Raw genomic sequence first — 27,475 nt, 5'->3', positions numbered from 1 at the left:
TGCTTGAGTGCAGTGGCTTCCCACACGTTATTTCTGCAACCCCAACAGCAAGTGGATTTCCCTCTCTCCAGCTCAAATAAATGTTTAAACGAACTGAAAAACACCACAGCTCTCACAACATCACAGCTGAGGCATCGTGACACTGTAACTTAATACTACACACTACCTGCTTTACAAAAATCACCTCCAAACCACAGCTCCAGCAGCCCTCCTGGTGAGTCCAGGTGGTCTGCACGCCCAGTTAGAGAGTTTAGGGACCTACATGCCAGAAGGGAGATGGGAAGTCTGATCTCAAACCCAATTCCTAACTGGAGGGCTATGGACACCATGCAACCAGCTGAAGTGGCACTCACCCACTTTTAGCAGACTGGAGATGTAGGAGTAAATTTTCCTTCCAGGGTCAATCATACTGCTCTTTAAAGCAAAACTGAAGTTTTAAGCCACCTGCCATAAATTAAATCACAAAATATCTGTCTTTCCTACAAAGGAGAGTGGAGAGTCTCCACAGCTGTGAGCTTGGACACACCTGCAAGGAAAGAGAGGGTCTGCTATAAGCCTCTCCTTCAGTCCCCTCCTTCCAAGGAGCAGGGAAATAACATCCCAAAGTTTCTAGGAGACTCAGTTTCTAGGAGACTTAATCTTGGTTTAGGCAGCGGTTAAAGGGGCAAAGGGCAAGACTGCACAGAGTCGGTTTTCCTTGTCACCCCACAGTTCTGATCAAGCAAGGAAGGGCCAATACAGTACCAAGCCACTGTTTCATCACAAGACAACCTGAACTAGAACTTGGCTATTGAGCTATACACCATCTCCATCATTTTTATGTGCATTTCTTAGATGTCTACATGCTCGTGTTGCCAGTAACCAGGAATTCTCCAGGAACCAGTTGTGCCTTCTGTATCTTCCCTTCTTTTCTCCCTTTCCACATTATTCTTCTCCTCTCCAACAGCACATTTTGCTTTTGTTTGTTTCTACTTAACCAAGGTCATTGAGATACTATACTTATTTTGGGACAGAGAAACCATTAGCACAAGTAATTTTAAGGATGAATCAAAACTGTGGGTTTTTTAAAAACAAATTAAATCACTTCCCATAGCAGGGAGGGAGGCCAAAAGCAAAACATCCATACTCCTTAAGGCCTTACACAGCCAGCCTTTAACAGACACAGGTGCACGTCCCACTCCCTACAAAACTTCCATGAATCAGATGTGGCACTGAAATATTTAGCAAAGGAGGCAACAGACATTTATTGTCCCAAGTCCTGATGTAGTACTAAGTACTGTAGTACTTCCTTCAGAAGCAGGACCATACCCAGAGGCAAGAACTCAGCAACAATGCAACTGCACCACCCTCAAAGGCACAAGTCACAGGTTGCTCTTGCCACCCAGTAACGTAATGAATTTTGTGGAGCTGGTCTGGCACCCGCTGGCCATCTGTGGTATTGCTCCTTTTTAGAGACAGTTTATACACTTCTACAATCTGGAAAAAGGCCACCAAAAGAAAAACAGCAAACAAAAATCCCATAGGCCCTGCAGTGGTGCCTGGACAGACATTAAATACACATTTGTAAATGGGACACGATACTAGTTGGGCAAATAAAACCAAGAGCACACCTTAGACTTTCTACCCCATTGATTTGCTGGCTACTTAACTGGGGAGGTCTGCCCTGGGCACACCTTGGCTCTTCACAGGAATTCTCATCCAAACTCCAACGCTCCAAATGAGCAGCTGGTCTGTCTTCCTCACTCTCTTCATTGCTCCAAAACTACCAGGATTAGTGCTGGAAGGGAGAATCTACGCCATTTCCAGCCTTTTTCTCCAGACAATGCTGCATCTTTGGAAGATGAAGACACACAGCTCAAACTGTTTTGAGACCTTGGCTTTGTAGATAAATAGTCATAAAGATTAGAAAGTGCACAGAACTGTTAATTATCAGCTCTAAGGTGAGGGCATTTTTGACCAAGGAGCCCAATTGCTCACAGCTGCCAAACCCACACAGTTTCACACACAACAGCTGCTTCAAGGTGACGCAGGCAGAGAGCTGAGGACAGAGTGACCTGGCTGTCATAACAGCGAGCAGGAGACCAGAACTCACCTCTGGTGACCCCTGTCACCAGCTCTCTGTCTGTAACTGAAACAGATTCACAGGATTTTCATGCCCACGAGAACAAAGAATGAACAAAATCTTCTTGAGATGCCTCTGCTATTCCTGCTGACAGGTTCTCCCACAGCTCTACTGCTGGAACAGGTTTGCTCTGCACAGAAATGATGGACAGAGGCAATGCCAACCTTGCAGGTACAATGGGAAGTGGTGGAAAGTTTCCAATGCATCCAAACAGTGCAAACAAGATACTCCGCCCGCTCTTTCAGCCCCAACCCAGGGCTTCTGCTTCGACTTCTGGAAAGGCTGGGATGTAGACACATGTAGGACTTGCATGACCAAAACACAGCTGGCTCCTTGTGTTACTGCACACTTCAAAAGCTCAGCAGACCAGCACTCACCTGAGATAGAACACATCTTCATTCAAACCCCTCTTTTGCCCGATCAGAAGCCCGCCCGCACATAGTAACAGCAGGACTGATTAAAAACTGACACAAGTTCAGCCTAATCTGGTGGCTTTGAGTGCAGACAAGTGCACAAATCTTGGTACTTATTTTCACAGCATCTCAGAACTGAAAAAGATAAAGCCCAGATTTATAAAGTATTAAGACACTAATTTACTGCCAGTTAAAACCCTCCAAAGACCAAAAGCCTCCCCCTGCTGCCCTTCTACCTCCACCTCTCCAAAACCAAGAACATCTCTTCCAGCTTTGTCCATGACATAACCCCATGCACTTCCAGAAAACAATGCAACCCCAATGCAATCCGAGCAGTGGACAAACCAACAGACAGGACAAAAAGGAGACAAGAAATCAGTAACAACAGGTCCTCTGCAGAACATTGTAACCTTTCAGACTGGCTTCCTCCTCCATTAGAAATCTGCTTTCTACAAGCAGCATTTCATCTTGAACCACCATCCATAGCTACCTAACCTCTCTCTCAACAAACACCACAGGACAGGTATTTGGTAAAAGAGATGTATATTTATTCACTTTACAAAGAGGGTGGTATTTAGTTGCAACAGCTCCATTTATAGACAAATATATTATTGTACATTATAGTGGTGAATGGCTCAAACTTTTACCTTGTTTTGCTCTTAAAAATATGTTTGCACCACTTCAGCTTCCATTAGCTGAGCAAATAGCTGTCCTTGTTCTGCCACTGAGAGATTAAAAATCCATAATAAAGGTATAGCCGTGTGCTATGTATTCACAAGAATTCCCCTTCTCATTTCCCTGTGTCACTCCTCTCCCCACCCACCTCAACACGGTCTGTCCTCTGGGTTAGCACTGAACTTATATACAGCCTCCATTAAAACAAAATTAGGAGCCAGTGATAGTTCTAAGGTCCTTTTAAAGCACAAGAAAAGTCATTGATTTGTACATACAAAAATCTTGAGTTCAAATTTGTTAAAAAAAAAAAAAAAGAAAAATACATTTTTAAGTCAGGTTGGCATTTAGATATTGCCAAGGCATGGCTAAGCCAATGAGGGGAGGGAGGGGAAGAAAAGAATTTCAGTATAGAATTTAAATATTACAAAAATATCTTTTTTTTTCTTTTTTTTTGTTTCCTTTAAAAAAAAAAACAAACAAAACAGCAGGATGCCCACTTGCTATTTGCTAACTGAAGCATGGAAAGAAGATATAGACCAGTTGTCTTTGATCCTGAATATCTGAAACAAATTCAATGTAAAGCTGAACCAAGTTTACCACACAAACAGTGGTGGCAGATTTATTTCATTTGAGATACAAATGCATGTCCACATGACAGGCATACTTTGACCATGAGGTGGAAGAAATGTTTCTATAAGTAAGCGCAGGGAAATAGGGCGAGAGAAGGCTGGCACGGTTAAACATTCTGGATTCAGAAATGCACAGTGCCCCACATGTGCCTCTGCACACAGGCCGTGCATGAGACTGCACTCCTGATATGCAAGTACAGCATCTTTCAGCAACATGATCCAGAATTAAAGAGGTTGGTGGCCCACATGTTCAAACTGTTAAAATTATTCTTTCGTGCTGTTATTCTTCTTCGCTTTCATTTTCTGGTTCCAAATCAGAATCACCATTGATTTCCTTTTCAACAGTCATGTCTTGTTCATCAGATTGCTCCTCTTTTTCTTCATCTTCATCCCAGTTTTCCTGGGGAAAAAAATAAAACAGAAACGTTTGAAGCCTTGTCGGTCACACCATTTCTGTTACAAGCAAATGGGAGAAGATGTGGTCCAGCTCCACTTACATCCGAGTCTTTATCTGCAATCATCTCATCATCTGAGCCTTCCTCCTCCGAGGATTCTGCAAAGAGAAAACAATATCTCAGTTTGGAGGACAGGCTTTTAAATTGTGCAAATAAGGCCCAACCCCACATGCTGCCAAGGTCTTCAAACTGTTCTATTTCAATTTCAAAACTAATTCTACCTCAAGATGAGGTAATCAACAACAATTAGGAACAAGTCACTTCTGTTATGCATATACAGTGTGAAGACAGTAGGAAAAAAGCCAAACTGGAAGTGTACTTGCACACACATGGACATCCACTACATTGATGTCTCCCTGACTCAAACGTAGAAGTGCCTTGACTGTATCTACCTTAGAAGAAGGGCAGGTAACAGCAGAAATTTGAGGTTACCAGGTAAGTTAAAGCAGCATACTGAACTTCCAAGTCAGTGATATCTTCATTTGTGAAGCAGGGATGGAAGGGAATTAAAAGAGATAAAAGGAGGGGAAGGAAGGAACAACTAGTTGCAAGATGTCCCCATCATTAGCCACAGATTCTACTGCCATGGACATCCCACAAAACCTCTCTATTTGCAGCCTGTACTATGGTAGATAAGCAGAGGAGCATGATGAACAGCTGCCAAGTGCTGGCTGTCATGTGAATTCAGGAGCTGAGTCACACTTAGCATACAACACTTACCATCCTCATAGACCAGCTTTGCAGTCTGATTAACCTCAGGTACATCCTGAACTGCTTCTGATGCTGCAACCTGAACGGAATTTGAAGATTAGCCTTACAGGAAATCATATACTTCAACCTTAAAAGACAACAAAACTCATAACAAATTAAATGAAGTCTACATCAAGAGTGACACACATTAATTCATTTACAGCAGTAGTTTAACAGACAAACAAGTACAAATGACAAAGTCAAATTTGAGAGGCATCTGCTCTGAAGTGCCTCCCATTTATACCCCTTTAAAACTCTATGGGTCAGTAGTCACATTTGGCAGGACAAAACGTGTAACACTTCCAGAGAGCACAGGCTGACAGGACAGTCCATTAAGTGTAGTGACTGAGCATCACCACTGTCACTGTACAGTTCCCAATGACAGGTCCCATCAGATGCAATCACAACAGGAGGTGAAGTCTGCAAACAATACTCCTGCACATCCCATATTATTTAGTTGAAGCTCACCTGGCTGGCAAGAATGAAGAGTCTTCCATGCAGACGGGAAAGCTTTTGCAAAGTTTTTACTCTGCTCTCCATTAACTGGTATAACATTCCCAGCTGAGGAATAAGGTCTGGCAACTTCAGAGAAGAGAGAGATGAAAAAAATATGAAGCTGTTAACCAACACATCCCAAACATCTTTTTATTTTAAACTACCTCTGTGTGTTTGGGGCAAGCAACCCTTGCTCACATCATTCTAAACAGAAGGGAGAGTTAGTGTTCACGGAAATCACCTGTAGCCTGATCAATCAACACTTGGCCATGTTTAGAAATATCATCTACTTTGAGAAAGTGGCAATTCTTACACTACTCCTTTGCACAGTCACTGCCATATGCAGGTGTTGAAGCACTACTCAGAAAGCTGTGTAAATGGGAACCAAACATACACCAGTGAACAAATGCAGCCTCAGCAACGTGTGCAAGTTCTGAAGCTCATCAATCCTATAATAAATGGGACAAAGAAGTGACAGTGCCAAAAATGCCTTTTTCTTAACCCAGCAAGAGTGCTGTATCAACCACCTGTAAGGCAAGGCTGGACTTCAATGCAGGAGCTATGACATTACTTACTGCCCTGCCACCTTTGGCACACTTTTACCCCATAGATCTAGCCATGCCCAAGATAGTCTCAGGATGAGCATTACAAGAGCAAAGAAAATTTAGTTATGTAAGATTTAGTGGCACAGACTACATTACTCTTTGATGGTAATTTTGTTCCCTCTCACAGGTGTGACATAACTTATCTTGGCCTGACTTTGGGATGGCTATAATTATGTCATGAATGACTGAGACAAACAATTTATCTGCAATGTGTTCGGAAAAAGTGGCAGAAGTATATCCCTCTCTGTACATTGATTTGGGCACTGCCACACATGGAGAGCAGGAGACAGATTCTTGAAGAAAGAGTATACATTTATTTAAGCATTTAAATCTAGTTTTATTTAAGTGCATTTCCATTAATGTAAAATACTTACTGTGGAAAGGTAGGATGCATGTAGGGTAAAAACAGACTTCAGCCATCGAACCATTAGTGAGGCACTGGAAAAAGTAAATTAATTGTATCAAAGAGATACTGGCTGAGAGACACTCATTTCACATTCTAGATGCTAAACAGCTCTATATAAAGTGTTCCTTTTTCATTAGATAAAAAGATAAATGCAGATGGAAATGTAACAGTTTGGCTATCCAGATGAGATATATCAGTGCTAGGAAAAGAACAGACACTTCACTGAGGGACTAAACCAGACGTTTTCAGGGGTCTGTGCTTCTGACATCTTTTGTGGGAGGTCTCAGTGAATAAAAGATCAAAGCATGCTACCTTTTGTCCACCTCCAATGAGGAAATTTATATTTAGAAAAATAAAACCAAAACCAAAACCAAACCAACCTAACCTCCACAATTCAGAACAGCTAGTCTCAGCAGAGCTGTCCTTATGGCAACATAAGATGGGGGAGAAGCTGGTTTTGTTATTAAACAAAATAGCAAGAGAAGTCTAAATACATTTGATAACTACACTTAACAAGCGGATAATTAAATTGAAAATCTGACAGCTATTTTATCTTACATATTGATCAGGTTCACACTGTCAGCATTTGAGGATTTCAGTCACATTCTCGGGATTACACACTTATTTCAGGTATCCTTTTCCCTTTTTAATTTCACTTCAGCCATCCTGAGAAAGCCTTAATAAAAGTTCCTCTTTACACCCACAATCAGGTGAGAGTTTTTACCTCCACATGCTGCAGTTTAATTACAGTTACTGTGGAAGTCAATCACATAGGTGGTGGGAGGAACCCTAACACACACACACACACAAAGTTTCAGGTGAATTACACTGTAGTTGAGTTGTCTCACCTGTATGGGTTGCCCTGCAATCTCTTCGTAAGCTAAAAGGACAAAAAATAGTCAGCAATAAGTAACAAACAAACACAATGAGTTTAAAACCCCAACATTACAACCATGTGACAGCCCCAATACTGGGGCAGAAAGTTCACCAGACATCTGAAGTTTGCTAGAATTAACCACAGCCAGGCTCCAGAAAACTACACTGCTGGCTCTACCATCCTGTAGATGGGCTGATAACTCGCAAAAGCTGAGTTTCATGACTACAAGAAAGCTGTAACTCTTAAGAGGAAAAATATTCAGCAAAAACAAATGCTGGAATAAGTAGAGGGAAATCCCTTTTTTGTATGTTTTTGAGTATCTGCTTAGTAAAGCAGTTGTTATAAGGTGGACGATTTGGGGAAACAAGTGAAGCTAGTATCAGGTAAAGGCCATTTCCCAGAACAAATCTCAAGCTCTGGGGAAGGCAGTTACATGAAGGTCTGTCCACCACTGAGATTATGCAGTCAAACACTTGCACTGAGATTCCCTGACAAAGCTCCCAGGGAAGAAACGCTGCATTTCATTAACGTAAGTTCAGCACTAAGGAAGTGCTGCAAGACTACACATTCAGCACCAGGACATCTGCATAATTCAGTTAAGATCAGTACCATAAGTAAAAATTAAATCTTATTTGTGGCCAGCACATTAAAATACATAAGAAATCTAACCATTAACTTATGTTATAGATGTCATTCACGTAACAAGAGCAACTAATCGACATTCCGTTTAAAAACTAATGTCTAGTTAAGGCTAATCATTAAAATATTTCTGTCCAAACACAGATTTTATTTAATATCACTGAATAAGCAGTTCAGAAGCCAAATCCCTTTTAAAATTGCTACTAAATGATGTTGCAAAGCTTAAGTACCGCAGCAGGGCTTCTGATTATCTTCAAAACAGGAAAGGAATTACCCCTCATTTTCCAAGTGTCTTGTAAACTCACTGTTCTAAGTAGGCATTCTTTTCTTCTTCCTCTCACGTGAGTATCCAGCATATTTATGCTCATATAGCTTGCTCTGGCTAGCACTGCTATTTCCATGCTTCGAATTATCATCCATGTTAGTAGTTGAAAATAAGATGTAATGGCAATTGTTTGCCATGTACTAAACATCCTTTCGCTTAATCTCTTCCATTTCTTTTTCCCACATAATCATTTAAGATATTATTACATGATCTAATGCTCTTCCTATCTTTGACAGCGGCACTTGGTCCTTTGGTTAAGCTTCATCCAAAAAAGATAAAGAGTATATCAGAGATAAATTAAGAAACATTTCTGACTCGTTAAAAGTACCAAACCAATTTCTTTAGTAAAAACAAAGAGACATATCTTGGATTTTCCCCAGCTAGAATGCAAACCACATGTGGCTTGCAGGACAGTACAAGAAGATCAGTCTCTCCTACCTCATGCAGCAGTGGAATGACAGCATATATAGGCATTCTGGCTACTGTGTTCTTTACTATATTTTCCTTTCTTGTATTAAGCACTTTCTGTTAAAGTGAAAAAATACGATCAGAGAATCATTCAGATCCAACATGCATACGAGCAATCAGCAAAATCAAAAATTCCTGGCTTTAAGTCTCTTTTTCTACTCCACTACCTTTGTATGGTAAGATAGGACAATGAGCAAAAGATAGGCTGAGCAAAGGAGTTCCATTTTCCAAGTCAGCTACAATTAACAAAGTAAGACACTCGATTAACCCATTTAAAACAATCTGCCAGTGCCTCTAGCCCACCTGTCCCATGTTAGAAATGATGCATCACAGGCACATTAAAATTTCTCTTGATATTTTCTGTATGACTTCTGTAAATAAATGCCTTTCATCAGCATCAGTGACAAGAAAGTTCTATGTGGTGTCAAAATCTTAACATTTTGGTGCCCCAGTACTTTTATGTCCTCCCAGTCCAAGTGCAACAGCAAGCTTTTCAAGTGAAACTGTTGTCTTCAATGCATTTTTCAAACAGTATCTACTTGAAAACTCAGGAGACTAAACAACAGGTTACACTCCAGCTCAAGCTAAAGGGAAGATCTGAACTGTGACATAACAAATTTATCATAAAAGAAGTGCCTCCTAGTTCATAGACTGACTCAGAAGGCAAGGCAGATAAACAACAAAAAAATAATACTGCCACTATAATTCATAATACCACTGCCTTGAGCAGCAAATCAGCAAAAACCAGCTGGGAGAAACAACAGGATCTTGACCGTTCAGCCTCCCCCAGCTTTCAGGACGGCTCCCCACAAGCCCCAGTGAATACACTGAACAGCAAACACTGAGCTCGCAACACTTACATTTAAGATTTCTGCATCGTTGCTTTCCAAGCCCTGAACCAGCAGCACGGCTAAGCTGTCTGTTTGTGGAAGGCCACCTGGAGTTTTTACTTTGCTCACATCAATATCCAATGCCCCAAGGCGCTCCTCAATGCTCTCCTGCACACGAAAGGAAAATAAGGGCAGTGCTGCTTCAGTGCAGCTTCTCAGAAACATCAGCTGAAAACAAAGTACCTAGCTTACAGCACTCCCTCCACTTCTGATGGGAAATAATGTAAATTTTGCATAGTCTTTTAAATGTACTGATAGAGAATAGCATGAGAAAAGAAAAGAAGTTTTGACTGAAAGACATTAATATACCTTGGCACAGACACAAGTGTGTGACAGAGTTCTGCAACAACCTGGCAAAACTATGGGCAAGGTACACAGGGCTTGAGTGAAGGAAATGTCTCTTCCATACAAAAAGATGGTATCATTAGCCTTTCTTCCATGCCAAACAAAGAAAATTCGAGTTCACCAAAAGAGGGCATAATGATGATTTACAATTCTAGTTTCTCCCTTATTGCTGTGTTTAAAAGAGGAAGGCTTTTACCTCTGTCTCCCCTGGTTTCCTCTTGTTTTTCTTTTTCTCCTTTCCCGAGGCTGGAGTTTTGACAGCTGTACTATGTCCCGGAATGCCAGGCACTAGAACTTTGGTGTCCGAGTTCACAACAGGCGTCTTTACCTAGGACCGAGATACCACATTTGCATGAATTGCTAATACCTTGGGTTTTCTTCCAACTTAAAATACTCATTTTATTCCGAGACTCACACATACATGCTAAAACCAACCTGACGCAACCCATCTTCTTGATATACTAGGAAAATGTGACATTTTTAAGAGCAATGAATAACCTCAAGTAACAGTCAGCTAATTTTCATAAGTAACTAAAGCAGCAGTCTCTTTGGAATCACCTGTAAATCATTTTTCTTACAAGCTTTTGCCATAACATTCATAGAACTACGCCTTTGTATCCAACAACAAATATCTGGACGTTTGCTAGCAATAGATACCACGTGTACCAATAGTCAGCCCCATAAACCGCATGCAGATTAATTCAGCAGCCACTGGAAGGCAGTAACTGACCACAAAAAGCAGCACAATGTAATAGTAAAAGGTAGTTACTACTCATGTCAATCCCACCTATCTTCCTCTAGGGATTGCTCAGACACAGAACTCAGCTGTCTGAATTAGACTATGATGATGGTGACAAACAGAGCAACTTCAGGTTATACCAAGCAAGCTAAGGTATCATCTTCAATGAACACAAAGGAGATGGAATTTTAAAGGCAATATATTCAATAATCAAATGCTCCCCTGACCCACAGAGGATGTAAGGGAGCATGTAACCTCCAGAATTATCAAGAATGCTACCAGCTACTTTGAGAACACTTTTTAACCACAGCACTTCTGTCCAGGCCTTTGTTTGAAGTACCTACCCAAACTTCTGTACTTGTGGAAGCCCTGCTGGGTGCCCACTGAAGCGATACAAATATACTACAAATATAGTACAAATATACTACAGTGAGCAAAGCACCTTCCATACGCCGTGTGTAAAAGTCAAAAAAATCCATCTTCTGGCTCAAGAATTTTAACACAGAACAGCAATGGTGTTAAAATACTGCCCCCTTTGCTCACCACACTCATCACTGACCTTCTCCCCACACGACATGCTCAGACAGCCAAGAGAAATGCGTCTTCACTGGAATTCAGCAAAAAGCGAAACCAAGATGGGTATCATCACTGCATGCCAGGGAGTTCCTACACCTCTCACTGCCATTCAGCTCTGCTACCCACCAGCTCCAGGGCTGAGGAAACAGCACAAAACCCCGCCTGGCTGATGGAGCACCAGATCCAGTAGGTAACTTTAGGGTCAGAAAAACAGCGCTGTCTGCTCACTTCACTGATACTCCAAGCATTTCACATCTTCAAGGCCTTGAATATGCACAATGATTAAGAATTCCACAGCCTGTCTCTAAACACCCAGGGGATCCTGCATGAGAGAAAACAGTGGCAAGTGGCCTCAGTGGACACTGCTGCCATCCATGTAAGTGCCAAGCTCACATTCCCAGGTCCCTGTGAGTAGGAACACATAAAAGCCACATCAAGAAAGAGCCAAAAGGATGTGCCTCTTAAGGTTCCATTACATTTTATTTAAACTCTAAAACAAAGCCATCCCACCTTCACCCCAAACCATTAGGGTCAAAGAGGCTGTACAAACCAACAGACTCCAAGGGAAGGACTGATCTCAAGCAGAAAAACCCCACCAGTCAGTCCTGTCTCTCAAGCAGACCTGCTGAGAACAGGAGGGTCACCGTGTGCCCTCCCACGTGCCAGGATACACAGGAGCCACAGAGTTCTCTTTACACACTCCTGCCTGAGTGCTACAGACATCTGTAGCTATCACTGCAGCTCTGAACAGGTCCATCCAGAAATCCAATCTTGTTTTAAGTGAGCAGTGAATTCTACCATTTCCAAAGTAAAACAAGAGAAGCAACAAAATCATATTTTATGCAAAACTCACCTTCGTTAGAGCAGCATCTGTTTTAAGTGACAACACTTTCTGGATGTCCCTTACTAAACATATGTGGGGTTCACTGGTGTTCAAAGACTAGAAGGACAGGAACAAAACCAGTTAATATATTTGACATTCACACCTGTGATTTATTATGCTACTTAAAGATGAGAACAAATTCCAGAGGTATAAATTAGAATGAACTTTTTTTTCACTCTACAACAGCAGCTCCTTTGCATATCTGCCTTTTGTTACCAGATCTCTATGCTCTCCAGAGAAGTTCAAACAGGTAAAGTGAAACACTATTCAAACCAGTTTCCATGGCCTAACTCAGTAACAGCTGAAAAGGCAACAAACAGCCAGCAGTGACATCAAGCTGTACTCCAATTATAAGAATGGAAGAATACAAATGACCTTTTGAAACAGCTCTGGGGCAACAGTCACAGTTCCCAAAAAAGGGCGAGCAACATGTTTTGTATTGTTATATAATTTCAAAAAAGAAAAAATAAAACCAATAAAACCACAAGTTTCTCCAACTGAGAGCAGTATGCAGTCGATATCAGAGAATCCAAACCCCCTCTGGTAAGTTTAACATACCACTTTCTCTATGACGGGCTGTGAGGTGTTTCCATACACCAGCAGCAGAGACTGTTTGTCCGTGCAAAACGCAGCTGCTAAAATAGGGACTGGTTTCGGTGTGGAGTCCCCCTCGTTTCCAGGTGTTGCTATCTGGATAGTACAGTTTGACGTTAAGGGTTTTTTGCAATAACTGGGGGGGAAAAAAAAAGAAATTAAAAAATTTCAAGAGGTTTAGCTTGCACACTTCAGTATCCTGCACATCTAAGCACCTTTCATTAGCAGGTACTCAGCAAACTCAGCCACTTTAAAGCTTTTACAGGTGGCTAAGAAGAGGCACAGACACACAAAATCTGGTCTAAAGCCACACTTAATACTGAAGTGCAGCACAGTCACCAACAAATGAGTTCTCGAAAAATGTGTCCAGCAACCCAAGACAAAGAACCAGCTGGTTTGCAGCAGGTTTGCAGCAGGTTTGCAGCAGATACAAGAATTTAAAAGCAGCAGAATAAGAAAACTGAACTTTCTCTTACGGTGATCTTCACAAAGATACCCTCAAGAGGAATACCAACTTACCCATTTAAGATATGTTCAAATAAATGCAACTGCCCATCCCTGCACACAACTGCTAACTTCACAGGCTGAAAGAAAGCACAGTAACAGAGTTTAATTAGATCAAAGGACAAACCTCCTGGAAGTACAGGACATCAAGGGACAGTTGCACAGCTACAATTTGACTTTTTTTCAGTACCTAAGCACGTTAAACTAAATCTGTAAGGAAGATCAAAACCACAACTCATGAACACTTAGCAGAACTATTAAGAGATAAAAATACAACTCATAACTGTACTTTACTGTATCACTACTAATACATGCCAATTTGAACAGTTTGCACACCAGCAGACGTGTCTAGAGGCACAGGCCTACAAAGGCACTGACGCTGTAAATATGCTTAGAGGAAAGATTTGAGTCCTCTGAGCAATTCAGTGACAGGGGTACATTATGGAATACTCTCCAATACATGTAGTAAGAGGGAACAACTGGAAACATTAGAAAAAGAAAGCATGAAATACTCTTTTGAGAAACAGAATCTAAAGACAGCAGGAGAAAAAACGTTTTAAATAATTAATGAAACAGTTTGTTAACATGTTTTACATGCACATATTTTTCATAAGGCAATTACTTAGAAAGATCTGTCCTTGCTAAAACTGAGACTTGGGCAATGCACATTGCTACTTTAACTCATTAAAGGCTAGTTAATTCCAAATGCAGTTACACTGCCAAAATCACCTGAAATCATAAACAAACAGGACATACTCAAAACAGATTTTTAGAAATAATCTATTTTGTGGTTTTTTTCGTGCCAAGTTCTAACAACCACTTCGATTAATAACTTGTTCTAAATAGGAAACAACTGACATTTCCACCATCATAAACAAAATTTCTGAGAAAAACCACTGAATTTGCATTTAGTGGCTTTGATAAGGAGTATTTGAAACTATCAGCTTTATAAATGCACCTGTAATAAATATTCTTATACACGTGAATTGGCGTTTAGACCTCATCTCTGCCTAACAGAACCTAAAATACAAACAAAGCTTCTTTCTTTAGAATCTTAAATGGAAACTGATATGATAACTCAAAATTGTTGAACACATGGTTACAGACTACTGCTCCTACCTCTTCTTTGACTTCTGATACAGTCAGGTCAACAAAAATTGGTTCATCTGTTACTGCAAAAGACATCACAGCATTCTTTTCTTTTCTATCTGACCTGATCTGCCTGGAAGACATGAACAGCACACGTTATGTAGCACAGCACAAACAGGACTCTGCACTTGACAAGCATTATAAATCCTATAAATCACTAGCATCTGTGGTAGTATCTACCACATCCAAAAGTATCCTGCTGACATTTCAATTTTCAGCTTAGAAAATATTTTAACTTCCAAGTGCAAAGTAACTCCCAAGTGAAATAGAGCAAAAAAAACTTCACATAAACCTTACAATAAGTGCAAAGAACAAGGAATTTTATTACACAGTATGTTCTGGCACACAGTGGTGATACAAATGGCAACTGGAAGCATGCTCAGACACAGCCAAGGAAAATCACGTCTTCACCCAACAATCAGTGAGTCGAAACCACCATTTAAGAGATCATCACTGCATTTTTCCAGAGTGCCCCTTCTGCTTCACCTTCTGTTTAATCAGAGTTCAGAACACACTTGGTAAGTCTATGCTCAATACTGATCACAATTAAAAGTCACAAACAATGAAAAGCTTACATACCATACACTCAATAATCGGTCGTGTATGGCTCCAGACAAGAAATAAAGTCCTGTAATCCCATCAAAAGGTATACTTTCATTCATAGGTTTCACTGTGGTAAACATTAATGATGACACTGATGTAGCATGGCCTGTGAAATGCTAAGAGAAAAAACAGGATTTTTCAATGATTGTCATAAGCAGTCTTACTGCAAAAACCAAAACATTAGTTAACAAAGAACACTAGGAAAGATTCAGGTGTCAACAAGGACAACTCAGTGGTGTCTTCAACTTCCTTGCATTTCTGTATGTCCGGTCAGATATTTATCGGCATTTTAAAAGTTAAATGGGGAATCAAAGGCAAATCCACTGGGACTAAATCCATGCAAACAAAATCACATCCACCTGTACTACTGTTTCTGTCACAATGCACTCCCCTCTGCCCCCCCAGTTTTACACTTCAACTTTTACAATGAAACTAGATTCTTAGTTTCTGTCTCAACTTTAAGAATGGACACACAGACGTGCTGACACACTAAGTCTGTGCAACACACCACCCCCAACTCCCCCCCCCCCCCCCAAAAAATGGTTTTTCAATCTACTTCTGCAAATAGTGGTTTTGGTCATCATAGGATGCAGACATACACGGTAGTTGCCATGAGCCAGCAAGACCACAGTAAGAGCACATGTGCACACACTCACCTGACAGCAAATACCAGGAAATTCAGAGGCCAGCTGTGTCCTATCTGCTGGCAGGCAAGAGAACATGGCTGCATTCAGGGATCACCTAAAGCCTGGCTATTTGCTCATGTCTGAGCCCTGCCCAGGGAACAAGGATTTCACTCCTATGCCTCCAGTTGTTTTAACAGCAAAACTGATAATGCCACCACTTACATGAAGTTTAGCAAGGAAACCTGAAGGCTTCATGGAGGGACTCATGTTACAAGTCAGGGAGCTCACAGACAAACCTAAGCCAGCAGTAACTGATACAGTGGCAAACTAAGTTCTCCTGCCAGAAAGGTATCAGGCAGGGAGCCAGTGAAAAAGGACAGCATCCATCTTTCTCCCACAGGCTTGAGAAAGGATGCTAGTAGCATGCCCAGGAACAGGAATTTAATGTCCTCATTCAACTATCAGGAAGTTGAAACCACAGTTTAGGGTATCATCAGAGCAAAAGCTTCCAGAAATCCTGAAACTGCCAATTGTCTCCTCACACACAGTGAAACTTTCAGATGTCCGATCAGGGAACACTTGGTAAGTAATGTCACCAATCAAGAAGGGTATTTTTTTGCATCTGTTTTAACAGAGGTACAGAGGTACTTACTCTGTAGACTTCTTTGGTCTCCAAGTCCCACAGTTTTATAGTTCTACCAGCTGACAGCAGCATTTTTCCATCTGGACTGATGCATAGACAGGTGACACTGCTATTGTCGCCTTTCCACTTACTAGAATTTGGATGGAGGGGTTTTTGTACAAAGGGAGAAAGATGGAGAAACAGAAAAAACAACATTCATTAGGATAATCTCAAAATGCACAACCACTATGATGGAAAATTTAAGGTAAAATTTAAAAAATAGTAATTTTAGCAGTCAAAGATGAGGTCAAGGCTATGCTGCTTCTGCATTTTGCAGAATTGGTTTACAAAAAACTGCAACAACTCAATAATATAAAGCTATTTAATACTGAACTGTTCCTCTCTCAAAGTTCTCTACTACTGAAAATAGGGCAAAAAGAGCCATACCATTTTCAAGACTCCTTTGTGCACCATAATCCCAAAAGCTTACACCAATCCATTCAGAAAGGCCTTCTGAACACTAAAATTCAGAGTTTCAGAGCCCATTCAGTTCCTGCCTGGCTCTCCTCCCAAGGCTGTCAATGTCACTGACAAAAACGAACTTCACCTTAATGGTCTGTTGTTCAAAGCACTATTTAAAAATAATTAAAAATAAAGGTAAAAAGGGAAAAAATAAAGACAGTGTCATGAAAAGCTTGAATCTGCTTTGAAGGAATACGAATACTACACGTTGCTCACAGGACAAAACTGCAAGGAAAGCATGAACACAAACCCTTTACAGTTTGGACGTAGCCTGCAACACACCACATTCTGATTGTAAACAGCTGTTCTGGGAACACCTCCAAATAACTTTCACATGCCCAAGCAATGCCTATCCTGTCTTCCAAAACAGAGATCATTTGCTGTATCACTTTTGATAGAAGCTGAAACTTTTACAGCCCACAAACCTGACAAACAGCATTACACCTTACAGAGAGTATGACATGATTTTGTATTCTTTTCCAAAGAAGAGGTCAAGACTAAGAATTTCAAACCCTTTAATAATCTAAACCAAGATGGTATTTTTAAATGTACTAAAAAGACGAGACTGGAGTAGACTGCAGAGAATATAAGACAGAGTAAAAATCTGTTGGTTTTCAGTTTGGATACTCTTCATATAATTTAACAGGAAAGAGTTTTAAACAGGATCTCATAAAACAAGAAGCTGCATAAGATGTCCAGAATGCCTCTGGCAGTAGTCAGAGTACTTAGGACATGAAAAAGCTACAGAGAAACAAGAAGTCATCCAGAATGTTTCACACTACCTCTCTACAACACCTTATCTTGCCTCTCTCTCTTCCCCAACAGCTTGTCCCTCTGCCAAAGGTTTCATGTGTGCTGCACAGACCTCCTGAAGTGGCCCTACGGAGTACTCCTACAGTAATTAGAAAAGTCAAGACTAAAGGCATACGGTTTCTATTCCCTGTCTAGCAGTCCACACCTCTACAGAAACATGTCTAGAAGCCTGCAAATGAAAAAAAAAAAAGAGGTTGAATACTGCTTCTCTATGCCAGGAGCAACCATCCTGATTTCTCTGTGGGTTATGCAAATACTAATTTCCAGGTCCTGACAAGTGTTAAAGAACGCAAGCGCTCACGTGGACATTGGGCATAAGCAACTATTACAGATATTTGTTCCTTCTAGTAGGTAAAATTTTAAGAGAATTGTTTTCTTCTACTCTTTCCAATTTCAGCCGCCTTAGGTATGACATAATATTATCAGAGAAAATCTTCATATAAAAGCCACGATGTTATACGGCTCGTGTACTTCTAATCTATACACTCCAGGACTTATTTTCTGTTGCCATCTTTAAAATGAAAGAACACAATGCCTCTAGTTACATTTCACAACCACAGCCTCCCCCTCTGTGGTCCCTGGTATGGGACAGGAGCAGAGTGAAACACCCAAGAAGCATGACAGCAGAAATTCTCACACTTCCCAAGAAAGCAGCATGTCTGGGACCCATCTCAAGTACTTGTACATGAACACACACACTGTGGAATACAAACAGAGTGAATTAGATGTCCATGGGCAACTTCACAGCTTTGATCTCACTGGGCTCACAGAACAACAGCTGGATGCCTTGCAAGACAAGGATCTTTACGAAGGCACTTCAGGAACAACATGCCAGGAAGGCAAAGAGAAGAGGGGAGTTTCTCCACATAAAAAGGTAGCATGAATGCACAGAGCTTTCCTCTGAAACAGGCAAAGGGCCACTGCAGAACTTGCAGGTATGAGAAGAGATCAACAAGGGAGCAGGGGTGCACATCTGTTACAGACTGTCCAATAAACAAGAAATTGATAAATCTTTGTAATCCCAGGCCCTGGCTCTTTTAATGGGCTTTAACCACCCCAGTAACTGCTGGAAGGGCAGCACAGGAGTGCACATGCAGTCCAAAACTGCTGGCAAGTGCTGAAGACCTTTTCTTGATGCAAGTGCTTCACAACTGTACTATGAAAGGTGACTTTTACTGGATCAGCCACTCAAAAGGGAAAAAAAAAGCACTACAACCTCCAGCTATAGCAACCACAAGACAACGGAATTCAGGATCCTAAAAAAACAAGAGCAATATAAACAGCAGAATTACAATGCTGGACTTCAAAAGAGCAGACTGCAACTTATGCAGAGAACTGATTGGCAGGATCACACTGGTTGGCTGCCCTCAAGCAAAAAAGGGGCCCAAGAAAGCTGGTTGTTCTTCCAGGATAACGTCCTCAAAGCAAAAGAAGGGTACCCTCCAGTGAGCAGGAAATCACCAGTTACTGCAGAAGGATGGCTTGGCCAAGTTGGCAACTCCTGACTCAACTCAAAAGAACAAAAAAAGAAGTATGCAAAAGGTGAAAGTCAAGATAGATTACACAGAAGAATACAGAAATATTGTCCAGGCATGCAGCAACAGAAAATGCCAAAGCTTAGCTGGTGTTCAAGCCTGCAGGGAATATGAAGGCCAACAAAAGGACACCTACACATAGCACATCAGCAGCAGTAAGATGATGATTGAGGAAAGTGCAGAGCTGATGCTGAATGGTGTAGGAGCACATTCAGTACACAGAAAAGGCCAAAGCACTGAAGGGCAATGTCTTGCAGGCCTCCTATGTTCTTGAGCTTTTGCCAGAGCCAGAACTAGCACCCACTATAGTGAAGGGACATCAAATTAGGGATCACAGCATTAAATTCTACACATGTGACTCCTTAAGATTGAATGGGATGCATCCAGAACTCCTAAGACCCTGCTACCATTTTGAGTAGTCACACAGGCTCAGGAAAAATTTCTGATGACTTGGAAAAAAAAAAAGAGAGGAGACAAAATATATCCACAGAAGGAGAATCCAGGAAACAACAGGGAAGGTTATAGAACAAATACACCTGGAAGCCATTTCCAGGCACTGAAAGGTCAGAAGAGTCACTAGGCACATCCAGCATTGATTTATAAATGGCAAATTGTGTCTAACCAAACTGATTGTCTTCTTAGTGAGACAACTGTCTTGGCTGATGGGAAGAGAGCCATGAATGCCACTTAACTTGACTTCAGCAATGCTTTTTACAATGTCTCACATAGTATCCTTGCAGCCAAATTGGACATACAAAGCCTGAATGGATGGGCTCTAAGGAGGGTAAGATCTGGCTGCATCACTGAGTTCAAACAGTTGTGATCATTGGTATGAAGACCAGCTGGTGGCCAATTACTGGTGTCACTAAGGACATCCCAATTCTGCTTAATATCCTCCATAGTTGCTCAGGTCTTCATTAATGATCTCAAAACAGGACAGAATGCACACATAACAAGCTCACATTCAATACCAAATCAGGGAGAGCAGCTGATATCCTGGAGGGCAGGCCTGCTACTCAGGGGCATCTCAGCAGGCCTGGGAAGAAACAGGCTGTCAGAATCTCAAAGCTCAAAGGAAAATGTAAAGTCCTGCAGGTGGGATGGAAAAACCCCAGTACAAATGGCTGGGGACAAATGGCTAGAAAGCAGCTCTGCAGGAAAGAGGCCTGTGGTCCTCATGGGCAAGCTGAACATGAGCAAGCAGGGAGTCCTTGTGGCAATGAGACCAACTACATACTGATTTGCATTAGCCACAGTGTCATCAGCAGGTCAAGGAAAGTGATTCCTCTGCTCTGTGTAATTCTTTTGAAACTGCATCTAAGCACTGCATCCAGTCTGGGGCAGTACAAAAAGTCACTGATGTAGTGGAGTAAATTCAATGTACGGCCACAAAAGCAGCTTAGGGACTAGAGTACATAATGGAAGAGGGAAAGATGAGGGAACTAGGTGTGTTTAACCCTAAAAAGAAAAGGCTAGAAGGAGATTTTGCAGCTGTCTTCTGGTACTTTACGTCAGTGTCTCAACATAATGCAATCTAAGGATGCATGCCTTTTTTAGGGAAATCTAAGAGGCTACTGACGATGGGCTGCCTGCAGTGCTCACACCAACCTTAACAGAACCAAGAGAGCTGCAGTGATAAAACAGCAGGAAATGTTAAGAAATAAAAATAAAATCAAGAGAAGGATCAATGGGCCATCACATACTAGGCTTTTATTGAAGAAAGATAACCAAGATCGTTAATAGAAACTTTGGGTTCTTCTTTAAAGTCTAAAAACAGGTTGACTTTATTACAAAAGAAAGTAATTGCCCACAACAGACATCTTGTTACTCTGTACTAAGCTCTATTTTGCTCAACAGTACTTTCAACAGTAGCAGCCTGCTCAGACAGCCAAGTGGAACTGTCCCCACTGCACATCAGTAGTGAGCGAAACCAAGTGGGTTATCATCATAGCAAGGCCCTTTGAGCAAAGCCAGGTGCATGTAACAGGTTTAAATGGGATAAATGAGGTCTTACAGTATCTGCTGCACTCTATTTTTGAGGATTTTATCTAGAACTTAGGTTTTTCATCATTTAGAGCAACATTTAGTCTTTCAGTCCCACTAAAAGTTAGTGTGGAGGGAACCAAATCCCTCTCAATTTCATCTAGTCCTTCCAATACACAGAGGATGACAATTACTCTTTCAGCCCTCAATAAAACCACTTCCAATCTCGGAAAAATAATGGCCAACAGTCAATTCTGCACAGTGGGCATGAAGCCTGGATAGCAGAGTGCACCACTTCCAAAGGGGCCTCATTAAAACCTGCAAGGGAAGAAATACACAAAAGTAAGTGCAAACAAATTTGCCTGAAAATCAGCATCACTCACCATTTTACTTTGCAGGTCTGTGTGTTCCATTCCACAATGTGTTTGTCCTCTGAACAGCTATACAAGCAGCAGTTGTCTTGATGCCATCTTACACAGTTTACTCTACTGTCATGACCACCATCCTACAAAAGGTAAGAGTGTCAACTCACTGAAGACTACTGAGTCTTCCCCACTCCAACAATGTGAATAAAGTGCTCTTTCAAGAATTAAATTCAAATCATTAGCAACTTGAAGAGTGTGTGTGGTTTAAAAGACCAATATACATATAAATTTATACAAATTAAAGATATTTCATATTTTGATACATACACATAAGTATTTTGGCTTGGTTTATTCAACCTAGAGAGGATGAAACTGAGGCTAGACCTCATTGTGGTCTACAGCTTCCTCACAATGGGAAGTGGAGGGGCAGGCACTGATCTCTTCTCTGTGGTGACCAGTGACAGGACCCGAGGGAATGGCAAAGCGGGGCTGGGGGGCGGTTCGCTTGGATATTAGGAAAATAATCTCCAGAGGGTAGTTGGGCCCTGGAACAGGTTCCCCAGGGAAGTGGTCACAGCACCAACCCTGCCAGAGTCCAAGAAGCATTTGGACAATGCTTTCAGACACACGGTGTGATTCTTTGGGTGGCCCTGTGCAGGGCCATGTAGAAGCCAAGAAGATCAGGGGCTAATGTGTGTCTCAGACACCGAGAGCCATCAGAGAGCCATGGAGCCCACCAAGGATTGTTGGTAAGAGCACAGTGTGAGAAAGAACAGGATGTGGATGGAGAAGGGGGCCATGTGAAGGCAGGGCAGCACTTTTCTGGGACAAACGTCCTTGTTCTGGCTCCTGGTAGTAAGCACAACACAGCACAGCCCAAGTGTGGGAATGAGGTCAAGAAGCAGGCACTGACTGATGACCAAAGGCCCACCTAGTAGGGGGGATCAAGACCATCAAAGACCCCCAAAACCCTCCAATCCATTTCCAGAAAGGTCTAGAAGAACAAACTGTACATGGTAACTGAACAGCACACAGAGTGAGAAACTTGGCTCTAAGGTAGGGAGAACTTGTGTATAAAAAAGGACCCCCACAAAGCCCAAGTGGCACCCCCAGGACACTGGACACCCCATCAACTGGACTGATGCTGGAGCCAGGACTGGTGATCCATCTTTTGCTCTTTCTCCCGCTCTTTAATCTCTTTCTTCTCTTTCACCCTACCCCTTATTCAAAATCCACTGCCATGTTTTTATACTAGAAGAGACTAACTTATACTGATTTCCATGCCAAGTGTGTAATTTACTACTAAGGTTTTGTGGACCCTCTGACTTCTGTCATTCCTTTTCAACCACAAGCATCTCTGCACCTGCATGTTCCCTTCTTCCCTTTCAGGGTGAGATGCCACAGGAGAGGATTTGGGCCTTGGTGATCCCTGTGGGTCCCTTCCAACTCGGGATATTTTATGATTCTGTGATTTTTCTAGGACTTCAGAATTCACAAAAAAAATTGCCCTGCCTACTATTTTTATATACACAGCCAAACAAGGCTAACAGCATCAAATTTACTCAAAGGAAAGGCTAGCACAGGCGTCTTCCTGACAGTCATCTAAGTGCCTGCTTCCTTAAGGGCCCTCAGAAATGAGGAGCCTCCCCTTGTAGATCAGCATTCAAGAGCAAGCTACCATCAGATCACAAGGCCCTGTAGGGGGTATCACTCACTCCTCTTAATAACCAAAATCTTTGCAGCTCCATATATATACCCTTCAATCGTTTATGCAGATATTTCATGGAGTTTATAAAATTTCACTATTTAGACTAGTAACAACCTGCTCAGACTACTCCCAGAAGTGTCACTGCAAATCAGCCTTGAGCAAAACAAACTACATTGCAGAAAGATATTCTGTTCAATAAGGACAGCTAAAAGTAATGTCCCTTATTCTAATAACATTAGTAATCTTTTAATTTGACCTACCTATAAAAACAAAGTACTCATGAAATAACATCTGCTCCTACAGAAGAGCAGTCAGCGTTTTCAAACCAACTGAAACTAAATTTTAACCTGAAAACATCTTTATTTTGCTCATAGTTTTCAAGTATAGTTTTTCCATAAAACAGAGTTGATACTCATTAGCTACTGTGCTTTCTCTAAATTCATGTACATTTATCACTGTACATATAACTAACAGTTTAGAAGCAAAAGTATGCCCAAGTATCTCAAAATACTGCACAACCATTCATGTGGATTTATTTTGCTTGTTATGTAACCCAAGACTAAAGCCAAGGTACTTGGAAGTAATGGGGACATTATCAATTGGAAAGGTAAAATGCAAGTCATCTGTATCATTCATAAAAGATAATGTGCTTAGAGAGCTCTAAAGCTTCCACAAGGGAGGTAAGCTTATAGAAAAGTTCATCAGTGTGACACCTTCCCAAGCATTGGATGAGTACTGTCCTTCTCTCCAACAATACCATGCAGCAACTGAGGGTATGACACTTCCACAGAGGACTTAACTCACCAGGTTAGGCATTTCAATAATACCATTATTTTTAATGCAAAATAACAAATCCATGGACAATGTTAAGATATTGCATTAACTTCAAATCCAGGATTTTTCAGTCTAAACTGGCCGAAACCATCAGTATTTGGTAGCATGTGATGAAGACTGTATTACTTACTAGCTTGCTCTGTAATTCTCCTTTTACTGTGCTGTACAACAAAATGCTACCAACTGCTGTACCGATAGCCAGGATATCTAACTGCTTCTCCACTTCTCCAACTTCAGACTTCCGTTTTTTCCTCTGAGGGCCATCCTGGAAAGAACAAAAAAAGAGAAACCGTAAAATTAATTAGTCTGACTGGCTAATCACAGTGGTAAAGCAGAGGGGGAAAAAAACTTCCCTAAGTTTGAGACCCAGTCAGACACAAAATGAAGACACTGAAGTGCACAGAAGCCTAGAGATTCATATTGTACCTCAATGTACAAGGTAACAAAGTTGCTTTGAGTCACTTGGAAACATCTGGTGGAGGCCATTTTGCTACCCTACCAACCTTATCCATGAGGGGAGGAAATACATTCAAGTTTTTCACAAAGTTCCTGTCCCAGAGGCAGAAGATTAACACAATCAGAACACTTCACCCACAAAATGTAAGTGATTATGATCTTTTTTGTTTGTTTGTTTCTCAAAAGCTATTCAGAAGAGTCTTGCAAACATTAACTGTTCACAATGCTTCCTATAAAAAAAGTACTACCCTACTCCACAGAGGGAAATTACAGTACTTGAAAATAAGTGCTCTGCCCAGGTCCTGTTGTCAGTACCAGAGGTCCTCCTACGATCAGGCAATTCTTAAATCTTCAATCCCTTGCTCTACAAGTGCTATCAGCCACTTCAAGGAGGGATTTTACTTCATCTCTCTTAAGCAAAAACACATGACTGCAGCACATCACTGGGAAGGGGAAGAGGAATAAAACTGGCTCCTGCGAAACTAAAATAAAGAGGGCAGAAGAAGCCACTCCATTTAAGCTCACAGGGTTAATCCCACATAACCAATCACACACACATACAAATGAAAAAAAGAAAATAAAAACACTGTTCAAGGACTTCAGAAGAAAAAAACATCTCTAATGCTATTGATAAGTTTTTTAATTGGACGTAAGTCTTTAATTGGAAGTAAGTCTTCCTACATTTGTTACATTGCAGCAAAGCATTCTCTCCAATTTAAAAATTATATGTAAACTAATGCTTCCTCTACACAACAGGTCTACTTGCACTGACAAGCAGCCAGAAGAAGCCAAAGGAGACTGATATAATGTGAACAACCAGCTCTATGAAAGTTCCATGTGGTGTAGCTCATCTGCCTTACAACAGACATCACACAGTGAACACACATAATCTCTACTCAGAACCAGACATATAATGACAATCGGGATTTGGGAGTTTTCATCACAACCAAGATGTACAAGTTTAACAGTGCAGGATAAAAACTTTGGTTCTTTGAAGCATGACTTGCTTTTTCTCTGTATTTAACACAGGTACCTGCAAGGAAAAGCATCTTGGTTTAGGCCAAGAAATACCAAAATACAGATAACTTTTATATCAAAAGCAGGCTCTTGAGAAAAATTACACTGCAGTTTTTGCAAGTATTAGTTTAGGCTTCATCTTTCCTTGGAAAGAAAAGTGTTTTTAAAATATTACAAATACAGATGCTGAGAAACCATCACAGTTGCAAAGCACAACCAAGTAAATCAAGCAGGTTTTAAGAGAAAAGACTAAACTACTGGATTCTGAGGCAGCAATGACAACTAAGCGATTTTGAAATTGCTGTCTGACATGCAAAGGCAAGGGCCAAAGAGAGTGGAGATGAAAGTACAATTTATGTGTTTTCTGGTACTTTTTAATCTCTTTATGTAGTTTTACTACTTACCCCACACACTGCTAGGGCAAAGCAAAATCACAATTAAGAAGAGATTTATTCTCTTCCCTTGCATAAATCTTTTAACTAAAACTTGTTCACCCTCCAGTTTGTTATGGCCAATTTCCCTTGGAACAACCCAAAGGTACACCAGAATTCCCACTAAAGTGCACAGTTATTTCCAGTGCTGAGAAAAAAGCAAGAGGCAGTGAAGGTTCCTCCTGAAGTCAAGGGGTTTTTTCACATGCATTTCTTTACTGACCATCCTTTATCAGCAGTATGAGTGGAGTATTTTGTCAGAAATTTTTGCATGAAGAAATGCCAGTGGAAAATTCAGACACCTGTTAATGTCTGAGATGATTTGAGAAAACACTCTAAGAACTATTAAAAAAAAAAATCAATCAAACTTCTCTACCCAGCATTACATTAGTCCATAGACAGTCTGCCAACTGCAGAAAACGTGGGATTCACTTATGGATCAGGGTCTTAAAAAGAAGAGTACCCTGTTCTCATGGACAGGATAGGGGAGCTGAATTATACTAAGTATCCTTGTCATTTGATTTCTCTTTCCATTTCCATTTCTCTTTCTTTTCCATTATTTATGGAAGCTCAAGCTTATTTAGAAATCCTTCAACTTTGCCTAAAAAAGCAGTGTTTTAATTAGCAGAGATGGTTAAAGGAAGTTATTTGAAAAGGAACTGTGCATGCATTTTCCCCTAATGCTCTTACTTCACTAGGTAAGCCACTGACTTTTCTTTTTAAACAGAAATCCAATCTCTGCTGCTGTCATGTGAAATAAAGCACTTAAATCACCGAAATGGGGATAAATCTAAAGGTCTTGACAGTTGATGATGATGGAGCAGTTGCAGCTTGTTAGGAAGAAAGTGGAAGGTATTTTGAATGCTGGAGGTGCACTCTTGCACAAGGCACCACATGGAGCAGCAGGAAATGAACACTGCACGTGGGAAGCACTGACACTGTGAAAGCACATGGGCAGGGAGCATCCCAATAAGCCACTCCTGCATCAGCAATTCCAGGGCCTGCAGTTCAAAACTTGATTTCCCCTGTAACACATGGCCTTCCTTAACATGGCAGCAGTCCAAAACATACTTACTTTAGGTGTCATTAGGCCAAACACCATTTATAGATATCTACTGGCACAGTTTTACCCCTGAACACTAAATACTAGTACTACTTAGACAGATGTCAATTCTCCAGCAAAAAATAAGACTAAGTAATGTCAGAAAACACACATTTAATAAAATGTATTTGGCAGAACCATCAAAGCTTTAGTTCTTCAGCTCAGTCTAAGGATAAACCAATGATTTACAAAGGTTTATGGCACCATTATTCCAACAAACAGCTCCAGCTCCACTTGAAAACATACCAACTTTCAAGCAGGGGACAGCACTCAAAATACTGGATTAGAAAGCACTGAGAGGTGGCCAAATGGTGTCTGA

At 41.1% G+C, this 27,475-nt stretch overlaps 1 protein-coding gene and 3 non-coding genes across 4 annotated transcripts in view; all 4 read right to left on the bottom strand.

Moving 5' to 3' along the window:
* Positions 1-3,654: 3,654 nt before the first annotated feature.
* The window catches only part of WDR43 (WD repeat domain 43), a 24,633-nt gene continuing 812 nt past the window's right edge, over positions 3,655-27,475 (bottom strand). Inside the window, exons 3-19 of the mRNA XM_018084960.2 lie at positions 24,281-24,415; positions 21,627-21,748; positions 16,421-16,541; positions 15,119-15,258; positions 14,510-14,612; positions 13,406-13,470; positions 12,851-13,022; positions 12,263-12,349; positions 10,291-10,422; positions 9,720-9,857; positions 8,830-8,916; positions 7,399-7,430; positions 6,519-6,582; positions 5,513-5,626; positions 5,015-5,084; positions 4,337-4,392; positions 3,655-4,239 (exon numbers count right to left, since the gene is read on the bottom strand). Coding sequence (XP_017940449.2) covers positions 4,120-4,239; positions 4,337-4,392; positions 5,015-5,084; positions 5,513-5,626; positions 6,519-6,582; positions 7,399-7,430; positions 8,830-8,916; positions 9,720-9,857; positions 10,291-10,422; positions 12,263-12,349; positions 12,851-13,022; positions 13,406-13,470; positions 14,510-14,612; positions 15,119-15,258; positions 16,421-16,541; positions 21,627-21,748; positions 24,281-24,415 — 1,758 coding nt within the window. The 3' untranslated portion in view covers positions 3,655-4,119. The remainder of the gene's footprint in view (positions 4,240-4,336; positions 4,393-5,014; positions 5,085-5,512; positions 5,627-6,518; positions 6,583-7,398; positions 7,431-8,829; positions 8,917-9,719; positions 9,858-10,290; positions 10,423-12,262; positions 12,350-12,850; positions 13,023-13,405; positions 13,471-14,509; positions 14,613-15,118; positions 15,259-16,420; positions 16,542-21,626; positions 21,749-24,280; positions 24,416-27,475) is intronic.
* On the bottom strand, positions 11,409-11,487 carry LOC112841351. Its single transcript, XR_003212958.1, has one exon. It is a non-coding gene; the product is annotated as a small nucleolar RNA SNORD53/SNORD92 (small nucleolar RNA).
* LOC112841353 lies at positions 14,915-14,998 on the bottom strand. Its single transcript, XR_003212960.1, has one exon. It is a non-coding gene; the product is annotated as a small nucleolar RNA SNORD53/SNORD92 (small nucleolar RNA).
* LOC112841352 lies at positions 21,137-21,214 on the bottom strand. The gene has a single exon (XR_003212959.1). It is a non-coding gene; the product is annotated as a small nucleolar RNA SNORD53/SNORD92 (small nucleolar RNA).

The sequence above is a fragment of the Manacus vitellinus genome, unplaced genomic scaffold (assembly GCF_001715985.3).
Source record: "Manacus vitellinus isolate BGI_N305 unplaced genomic scaffold, ASM171598v3 scaffold_8_pilon, whole genome shotgun sequence".
Lineage (NCBI taxonomy): Eukaryota > Metazoa > Chordata > Aves > Passeriformes > Pipridae > Manacus > Manacus vitellinus.
This window is presented reverse-complemented; position numbering and strand designations above follow the sequence as displayed.